This window comes from Brachycentrus maculatus, unplaced genomic scaffold, assembly GCF_059751285.1.
Source record: "Brachycentrus maculatus isolate JH-2025_06_01 unplaced genomic scaffold, ASM5975128v1 h1tg000931l, whole genome shotgun sequence".
NCBI lineage: Eukaryota > Metazoa > Arthropoda > Insecta > Trichoptera > Brachycentridae > Brachycentrus > Brachycentrus maculatus.
Window position 1 is genome coordinate 116,361 of NW_028281653.1, and position 10,838 is coordinate 127,198.

Consider the following 10,838-nt stretch of genomic DNA (forward strand, 5'->3'; position numbering starts at 1 on the left):
AAAAGAGTTTAAAACGACTTGAAATCCACCCCCCCTTATTGAATTTATTTCGATAAAAATAAATACGAAATACATAATTCTTTTTTTGCTGTGTATTTTTTATTTATTTGTTTATTTTATACAATTTGACGAATTAGGAATTAGCAGATTTTTTGTTATGTTGAAGTAGAAAGATGGAGTTAAATTAAACATCAATACTAAGTTCCTTAAAATACACAATAAAACGACCTTTCATTAATTTACTTTATTCGTTGTTTAAAGTGTTTTGTACATAAACTTTCAACATTTTTTGATAAGTATCATTTTAATTTAAAAAAATATATACTTTTCTCATGAAAAGATAATATAATGTGGCCATTGAGCTGATAATGCTTCATAAATGATATTTTCCTTCTATGGTTTTAAACACTTAATAATGAAATTAACTAAGATACAAAGCACAAACGGTTTCCACTAATGAGCAAGAAGTGTAGCGAACTTTAATAATATTCTAAGATATTTTAATGTTTCACGAATAATAATAAAAACATTCATATTTTACGCTGCCGTTTCAACAAAAATGACCCAATATAAATCGCTCAATTGCTTCTGTGTTTGAGGTATTCCAGTTGTAATTCTGTTCTTTTTTATTAAGTTTTGTGTGAAAATATGTCAGAATAATGTATCTCTGAACGGTGAGACAAAAGATTTTGATAGATTCTATTACAACAATATTATCTAAATGAAGCACAGCTCTACTTGACCTTCGTCCCCGAAATTTGCCGAGTAGTAGCAAAAATGTACATATTATGTATTTTTAACGTTTTTATCACTAAATATCTCACGTTAACGCTAGATGTCAGTGCATTCCTTAAAATATGTTGGTTTGAATCGTGCTGTAATTATTTTTACTGGATTTTATATAAATTTCGCCTGCTGCCTTGGCTGTATATATCCACCAAACTCTCAATTGAAAGTAATTTACAATTACAATTTTCTTTCTGAAAACAAAACTTATTATACAAAATAATTTAAGTCTCTTTTAAACTACATTAATCATTTTATTATTCTAATTATAATTTACAATCTTCGATATTTTTATAATCTAAGGTTATTATTTCATATCTACAATTGAGCTATTAAGAACATAATTTCTTTTCGTCTATTTTGCTGTCATTTCTCCAACATACGGCGTTTGCCCAGTCCAAGTTATTTTAGCGTCTTCCCACCTATAAAAAAATCAGATAGTTAGTTACCTATTGTTATAAAAATAAGAAAGCTCTTATTTAAACTATAAATACGCAGTTCATAAATATGAGTGAACACGCACAGTAGCACTGTCTGACAGAAGTTTGATAATGCAACAATGGTAACAAGGTGAAAAATTTGTCACGAATTTTCTTTTTTTCTTAAATAAAATTTAATTAGAACTTGGTAGAATCAAAATCGGTGTTTTGATTTTAAAATTTAATATATCAGAGACCTCTACGAATATACGATTATTAACTGATTTTTTTTTCATAATTAAAATGTGACTAAAAATATAGTGATTTTAAAACAAAGTTACATTTTAATTATAAAATCGAAAATCACAAAGTTAGTGCTTCAAATATTTTTTTTCACAGGATTATAATTTGAAAAGATTTGGTATGATGAATCCTTAGTGACGTGAAATCCATAATTTTTGAGACTTGAACAAGCTCGAGGTATTTTGAAGTCAAATGATAAAATTTTACTTTAAACGTTATAAATACATTTTATTTCCCAGAGCAAAAAAAAATATTTGGGCCGCAGCGCAGGTTAAATAAACCTGATATAGAGTTTAGCGAATTGATTTTTTGTGAATGTTCGTAACCTTTAAAATTTTCACACTCGACTGCCGTCTTCATTTGACGTTGATTTAATTTTGTGGGTTTACAAGTTTCAGAAAGATCGTTTCTTCATCAAAACTGACAACATCCGACGAAACGAAGTTTATATCTGACCCGATAAAGAAGTAAAAGCTTCAAAATTCGGGCCTGAAATAAATGACTTTTATTTTATCATCTCATTCCTCTATTATTTAATTCAGCCTAACTGACATCAAAGGAATTCTAAAAGGACCTGTGGAAAAATGCTTTTGTTTGAATCTCTTTCCTGATTTATTTGTTTACGACCGAATAACAGTTAAAATAAATGTAGAAAAAAATTGACTGCATAATAATTGGGGTGACTATAAAAAATGGAGTGTAAATAAAATATCTCTCTTTTCTGAAAAATTACTAAACTAAATCGATTGCTTATAGTGTATGCAGTTGTTATTTTTAAAGGCAACTTAAATGACCAAAAAATATTATTTTTAAATAGAAATTGAGACATGTAGAAATATTGCAATATTTTTGTATGATATGTTTGTAAGAATGTGAATTCTAATAAATGTCTAATTAATTTTTATTCAATAATTGATCATGTAAAGGGTCCGCCAAATAACTTTTTTTTTTCAAAAACAGGGCGCAAAACATCGAGTGTAGCTTCGGCTGTGTGGCACGTAGCGCCGTCCTGTTGAAACCAAATGTTGCCAATATCCTCCTCTTCAATTTTTGTGAACAAAAATCCGTTCAACATGGCCCGATAACGATCGCCATTGACTGTAACGGCCACTCCTTGCTCATTTTCAAAGAAAAATGGCCCAATTATGCCTCTGGACCAAAATCCGCACCAAACAGTGACTCGTTTTGGGTGTACCGGCTTTTCAATGTATGCGTGCGGGTTTTCTGTGCCCCAAATACGACAATTTTGCTTGTTTACATACCCGCCAAGATCAAAATGAGCTTCATCCGAAAAGATGATTTTTTTGGCAAAATCGGCATCTTCTGTAAGTCGATCGCAGGCCCACTCAGCGAAGCGAAAACGCATTGGATGGTCAGTTGGCTTCAACTCCTGAACCAATTGGACTTTGTATGGCGTCATACCAAGGTCTTTATGCAAAATTCGTCTCAATGATGTCTCCGAAATGTTCAATTGTTGAGAACGACGGTGAATTGATGTTGATGGCGCTTCACGCACACTTTCTGCCACAACATCGATATTCTCGGGTGTACGCACTGTTTTTGGCTTTTCACGCTTTGGTTTATCGATGAGGATGCCAGTTTCTTTCACTTTTTTCACAAGATAACGAACATACGGAGCTGACGGTGCTTCTCTTCTTCCAAAAACCGTACGCAATTTTCGCACACATTCTGCAACATTACCATGATTTTCAAAGTAATGTCGCAATATTTCCCAGCGTTGTTCAAGCGTATACACAACCATATTCGCTCAGCGGAAGGATAAAACTAATTATCTGTCAAATCAGACATGAGCTAAGTGTTACCATTCACGAAATAAACACTAGTTGAAAAAAAAAACTTTAGATGGCGGACCCTATATTTGTTAAGTACAAAAATATTATTCTTATGTAAATTGTATATGTCCGCCTCCGTAGTGTAATGGTCAGCACGCTCGGCTACCGTTCTGGAGGTCCTGGGTTCGATTCCCAGGGGGGGTAAAATAAATAAAAGTGATTTTTTCACTGTAATATTTATTTAACATTACCCTGGACTGGTACCTGAAGCGGAGGGCTGATCACCTTTCCTTCATGTGTATACGATCAAGATAACACTGCGTTTATATGAAGCAGTGCCCTATGCACCATTTGGTGCGGATAAGGGTTTTTATTTTTTTTTATTAAATTGTATATGAATTGATCCCGTCTCGTATTTGGCATATTGTCATTTACTGAATAAGGAATATATGGTACAAGTTTAAAAATAAATACCAAACCTACGTATATACTTTTAAATATTTTAAGTTTAAGCTTTTTAGCTTTAAAAATATCTAGATATATTAATTGTAATATATTTCAAAATCTTTTATTTACATGTAGGTGATTTGAATATCGCAGTGACAAAGAATCTCGCCACCAATTTATGAAATATTATTGTAACAGTTTTTGTTTGTTTCCAAAGTTCTTACTTTGTGTGAATCAACTTTTCCAATGGGGTAGCGTTAATATCGTCTTTTGAGCTCATCCCTCCTTCTTCCAAGGCACGTGTATCTACGGATAAAGCCACGTGACAACCACCACACGTGTAGTAGTGCAAATCAAATCTGGAAATAATAAACTTTAATAAAATAATTTTAATAATAATTCTTTACATTTGTTATTTTCAATTCTATTATACATATAATCTTATCAAATTGACTCCTTTTTATTTGCCTATCATCCTTTTTTTAAATATGGTAGGCAATATGTTTATTTAAAAGATAAAAACAAAAAAGTTTATCAATAGGATTTTTCGATATATTTAACATAAAAATAAACACATATTTATTAAGAAAAAAAAAATTTAAAACAATTTTTACAGTAACCAAATTTAATATTAATATGAAATAAGAAATATTACTGTCGGTAAAATTAAAAAAAAAAAGTGTATCGAGACGGTTTGGACCCAAATTAAGTTTGAAAAAGAAGCAGAGGAAGACTAAGGATAACTTGGCACGATCAAGTATTTCAAATATTTTAATGTGTTCAAGTCAGGAGTCGAATATGTATGAAGAGATGCATAAATGTGGTGCTACATTTTTTTTGCTTTCGTCTTTGAATTCAGCTATGCAAAGTGAATAAAGATCAGGTATTTTCATGCAAATTATAAAATAAAAGTAATAAATTTTGGGCCAGTGTAACTCAACGAATGAATCTGATAAGTAGTGTTTATGTATAGGAAATACTAAAAGAAAGGCAGAGTGTTTCATGTACTATTTGATTATATCAAGTTATATTAGTAGAAATGAACGTTGATTCTTATAATAAGTGACACTGTTATCATAATAAAACATATATTTTTGTTACTGAACGTATTACATTACAATGCGAGAATTATATTTAATACACACGGAAGCCACATTATATCCCTAGGCCGTAATTAAACATAATATCCATTGTGATATTATAATTCATAACATAGCGTTGTATAAACATAATCGATATACCGCGATATCAATTCCGCGCACGTTATTTTATCCACGAATTGGAATTATATTGGATTCGGCTTGAATTATATAGACAATCATTTGACAGTGGTAAAATTGATGCTAGGTGAAAATACACCTTAATTATCATATAATAATCTAAAAAGGAAATAAAATATTTCTAAAATAAAATTTGAACTTTGTTTTTAACTACTTTTATTTTTGATACTTTTCTTCAATAGGTTCCGATAAGAACCTCGTTGTGTTCAGGGAATGATATGTATTTGGGCACACTAAAATTAAGTTTATTTTAATTTATTTCTAATTTAAAGTTTTTAGTTGTTGTTTTTTGCAGATATTTTGACACATTTTAAAATGAAATTCTTTTTTAACCATTTTTATTTTGATTACTTTTCTTTAATAGTTTCGACAAGAACCTTGGCATCTTCAGAGATGGACATGTACATGACTGTCCCTGAAAATGATAAGATTCTTGTCAACACCGGTTGGAGATAAATTCTGTTATTTATGTGTTTATTTTTTTCAAAAGTTTCCAAATATTTTAAAGATTTTTTGTAGTTCATTAATTAATATATCTTCTTATTGCTTTTAAGATTATAGGTTTTATTTCATATTTGTGTGGAATATATACAGAAAAACATATCTGCATTTAAAAACAAAATGTGGGTACCTACCTTCTTTCTGCATGATAATTCCTCAACAATTCCCTGTTCGTATTGAATAACATTCCGTAGTGCCCGGCACAGATAGTTACCTGGAAAAATATAAATAAAATTTCATTTCATTAATATACAAAATACACGCATTTAATATTTTTTTGAAGTTGTAAGTGTGTACATAATGCTAATATAGTGGCGTGTAATATTTTTTGCAAATGTACTAAAGACTGCAATCTCGGTGAGTGGTTATTTACTATTATTCTAAAAATAAAAATAAAATAAAATAAATACAAACCGCATATTAAATGCTGTAAATATTTAAAAAAGTAAAATGTTTTGTTTATTTTGTATATTAAAAGCATTGATAACTTTGTGGTACTACATATCGCTCACTCCTTTCAACAACGTCATAAATCAAAAAACTATATTCTTAAGGAGAACGTTTTTAAAGTCTAAAAATATAATAAAATGTATAAAAAATAAATATCAAGCCATTTATTGAATTCTTTACTATCCAACATATCTTTTTAGGTAAAACCTGAATGTTTATTCTCCATTTGAAAAATATTTAGTATATTTAAAAAAATAATTAAACAAAACCTTTTCTTCAAAATGCAAAAACAACACTTACTACCCTGTAGCGGGTAAATGTTAAGTTTAAAATATGCCGCTTTTGCTGGGATAAAGTACTTTTTTTTAAAGGTGAGTGATATGTAAAATTGTAAAAATTTTATTTCAATAACGTGATGATGATTATGAATGTTTATGAAAGTTGTATTACACAATGTAAACGATGAATGATAAGGAGAGTGTAATATTAATGATTTAATTAATTTTTATTTAGATTTATGTTTTATCTCTTCTGTTTTAATTTAATTTTCCATGTGAGTATATTTATTTTTATTATACAATAAAGTTCACTAATGGAGATCTCCTATATCTTATTTATTCAATGACCATATTAATTTAAAGATTTTTTTTGCATCGAATATGGTGCAAATAAAAAAGGAATTGAATCTCCCACGGCTTATGTTTAAACTATACGCTTCAAGGTAAACTAAAACTAAGAATTTTTCTGCATAATCTACATTTAATGATTGTTTTTAACAACTAAATAATATGGCAAATAGATAATTAATATTTTTTCTTCGTGTTTTTTGCACATACTTTGTGGCACATTTTATAAACTTAGTAAAATTAAACTCAAACTTTGTTTTTAACCACTCATATTTTTGGTACTTTTCTTCAACTGGTTTTGACAGGAACCGTGTCATCTTCAGGGATGGTTTTGTACGGTGTTATACGAGTACACACATATCCATCCTTGAAGTTCTTGTCGAAGCCGGTTAGGAAAAAGTTTTCTAACCCAAATAGGAAGTCGAGGCGTCTTCAATCGTGATCCTGGCGGCTGAACTTCGATCTCTTGTTGCTCTTCTGTTCCTCTCCACACTAACAGTCCGATAGAACTGCGTGACAGTACGCCATATTGTGGTAATGCCTGCAATACAATAAAGTACCACATGGGTCGTTTTATGATACTACCAGCAAAAAAGATAGTCACATTCGAAGACGTACTATGTACTCGTAACAGAGATCACAGCTAGGGTAATAGAGATAGTCAAGCATAAGGGAGGTGAAAGATTGGGTGAGAGAAAAGACACGGAAAAACGTGTATTTGGAGGAAATACCTTGGATCAGCATCATAAATATGAAGCACAAAATGTTACTTAAATATTATTCTTTGACATCTCATCAAAGATGAAGAAGAATATGGAAGATGGGCATTTACGGGGCTGACGACCGTCATAGGCTGGTTTAAGTGATCATTTTACACACGTGTAACGTTCATCAATTTTACCCAATATTGACAACCTCACTATTCAAATTCTTAGAAGCTAAATATATATATATATATATATATATATATATATATATATATATATATATATATATATATATATATATATATATATATATATATATATATATATATATATATATATATATATATATATATATATATATATATATATTTATATATATATATATATTTATATATATATATATATATATATATATATATATATATATATATATATATATATATATATATATATATATATATATATATATATATATATTTATATATATATATATTTATATATATATATATATATATATATATATATATATATATATATATATATATATATATATATATATATATATATATATATATATATATATATATATATATATATATATATATATATATATATATATATATATATATATATATATATATATATCTGTTTTATCTCTTACAAAAGCAGTTAAAGATTCAGTACCAAACAAAAGAAGATCTGAAAACCTGCGTAGGACAGAAAGCGTAAGAAGGTTCTCCATTGAAGAGTCTAGTTTTAAAATTAAATATATATAATTTATACTCACATAATGATCCTCATCCCCCACATAGATGACTCCATTGTGCAGATAAGGGGTGGCTCGTCCAGTGAGAATCAGCATCACTACATTCATGGAGCCTTCCATCTGCGCCGACACCAAATAGTTGCTCTTCTCGTCGAGATCTTTCTTCAAGCTATATATATTGAATAAGATTTTCTTTCACAATTGATGGGTAGGCGAAGAACAATATAATTCAAAAATCAAATTTACTTATTATTTATTATTAGATTAAAACCAATATTTTTAGCTTTTCCACTTTTTTATTTGACCAGCGACCGGGTTTCGTCGTTACCGACATCATCAGACTGGTCTGACCCAGTCTGATGATGTCGGTAACGACAAAACCCGGTCGCTGGTCAAATAAAAAAGTGGAAATGCTAAAAATATTGGTTTTAATCTAATAATAAATTAAAAATGCAATTCCATCACGAAGTGTCAGTGGATAATAAAATCTATTAAATTTACTTATATTTACTTCTGTATTCCTCGAGACAGTATTGCCGCATACAAAAACAGCAATGCTCCATACCCAGGCTCCTCCTCAAACTAAACATTTGAATAATTTTATTAATTGGTTCAGAAAATCATTTTTTTTGTAAATACTAACTAAAAATAATAAAGTAAATACTATTTCTTTGGAAATAGTAGTATTAACTTAGTAAAGCTGTTTAAAACCTTAAATGATTTTCTTTTAAAACCTTTGTCACAAAATATCAAATCATAGGATTGTATATTTTTAAAGAAATATTCATTCTTTTTTATCACTTAATGGATATTGTAACGGGTTATTAATATGAGTATTTCTTTTAACGTTAACTACTATAAATGACACTAAAAAAAAAACTAAAAAACGAAATATAAAAAAAAACAAAAATAATTATTAACATCAATTCAGTTTTATCAATAATACACTATGAAAAACTCATCATTTTTATTTCCAATATGTTCCTCACGGCGAACACTTTGATAAAAAAAAAGTGGTTTAAACTTCTTATATCTTCTTCTTCTAACCCTTATCGTTCATAAAACACTACGTATCGACGCAGTGTTGTCTTTATCCTTACTTATTTGAAGACAAGGGCACTCCTGTTAAGGTCCGTCCAGGATAATGTTGTCTAGAGTGAAAATTACTCAATTTTATTGACTTCCCTTTAGGAAATCGAACCTGGAGCCTCCAGCACAGTACCTAAATGTGCCTACAATTACACGACCAAGATGAATAAAAGTTCATGAAGGTTTTAAACAGTAGGAAGTGAGTGAAATTTCATTTACTTTTATCACATTTGTTATACTTTTCTTTTGGATCAAGTTTATAAATAACATACATTATTCGTAAGAAAAACGTTAATCGTAAAAGAAATATGTGTGAAAACTCTACATTGCCATGATCCTAAATTTGTGATTAAAACTGTATTTCTCTCTATATTTGTACTTTATTGGCTACCAGCTTTCATAAATTGTATAACTTGTAAGTAATACGACTATGTTTACATTTGCTTTTATTAAATCAACATCTTTCTTTCACGACAACTGTCATCGACTGTCAACAAATTTTAATAAAACTCATTTTAATCATAAGTTATAATTTTAATGAAAACAGTTAAATTTTGTAATGATAGTGTTTATAAAATTAAATGTTTAATTTATTTTTAAAATAGCTCATTTTATTATCGCATAATTTCTTTTGCTATCATACTTTTATTTTGTTTTGATTCCCACTGAAAATTGACCTCGTTCGTGAATGTTATTATATCTGGTAATTAAACGTGATATTTAGTACACTGATTGAAATTACATTATTAAGTTATGATAAATAGCTCTTCCTCTTGATTATATTTTATAGATAATAAAATAATAACAAACGAAACATAATAATATCGAATGCGAGTGGAAAATAGCAGTAACTACAAATTTACGACCAAAATTTAATTGATATGTGAAACATAATTTTAAAATTATGATTTTGCATTGAACCGCAATCCGTGCCCAAAACTGAATAAGGCACAACCTACATCAGTCTAGAATGTTGATAAATAAATATTTATACTTTAGAATGTTGATAAAAATTTATATTTATAAGCATAAATCTTTTTTTTTCATTAATTTGTTTATATTTTAAGCCTCAAATCAGACCTCCAGCTTTGTAGCCAAAAGCATTAACTACAATACTACGAAGATAAAAATACAGTGGAACCTCTCATTACGAGTTATTCGCATAACGAGCAAAAAAATTTAAGCTGCTTCCTTAACGAGCGACATAATCACAGTAATAATTATATAACACGTTTACTAGGTACAGGGTACAGCTTCCAGTACGAAAACCGATCGGAAATTGATCGATTGATTTTGGACCTGAATAAATTGATCAGGCTTAATTAGATGCAAATTTACTGATCGATCAAGATGACGCTGCATTATTCCAAAGCAGTACCCTATACGTAATTGAATTTAGGTAAGGCTAGTGGCATTTTTGGGTAGACTGCGAAACTAGATTTCCAAATTCACTGCAAAATTTTATCAAGAAATATTCATTTCTGATATTTTTGTCAGTTCAGTTATTTGTACTTTATAATTAATCTCTTTTTTCTTAAGAAAACCTTCTGAAATATAAACGATAGTTATGGTTTTACTAACTACATGAATTAAGTTTATATAATATTATTATATTAGACGAAATCTATAACAAGCAAATAGAGCTGTGTATGGTTTAATTACTACTAGCTA

The 10,838-nt window shown here is 28.9% G+C and overlaps 1 protein-coding gene across 1 annotated transcript; it reads right to left on the minus strand.

Annotated features, from left to right (window-relative positions):
* Positions 1-1,141: 1,141 nt before the first annotated feature.
* On the minus strand, positions 1,142-8,213 carry LOC148299820 (inactive ubiquitin carboxyl-terminal hydrolase MINDY-4B-like). Its single transcript, XM_088275636.1, has 5 exons — positions 8,100-8,213; positions 7,015-7,146; positions 5,664-5,743; positions 3,973-4,107; positions 1,142-1,208 (listed from the first exon to the last, which is right to left on the minus strand). Exons 1-5 carry the CDS (start codon positions 8,196-8,198, stop codon positions 1,142-1,144), a joined length of 513 nt encoding a protein of 170 aa, XP_088131762.1. The 5' UTR covers positions 8,199-8,213.
* Between the last annotated feature and the right edge of the window lie 2,625 nt (positions 8,214-10,838).

Coding starts and splice junctions, on each gene's coding strand:
- LOC148299820 (XM_088275636.1), bottom strand. CDS start 8,198: ATGGAAGGCTCCATGAATGTAGTGATGCTGATTCTCACTGGACGAGCC. Junction 7,147..8,099: donor TGGGGGATGAGGATCATTAT/GTGAGTATAAAT, acceptor ATTGTATTGCAG/GCATTACCACAATATGGCGT. Junction 1,209..3,972: donor GAAAAGTTGATTCACACAAA/GTAAGAACTTTG, acceptor ATTTTTTTATAG/GTGGGAAGACGCTAAAATAA.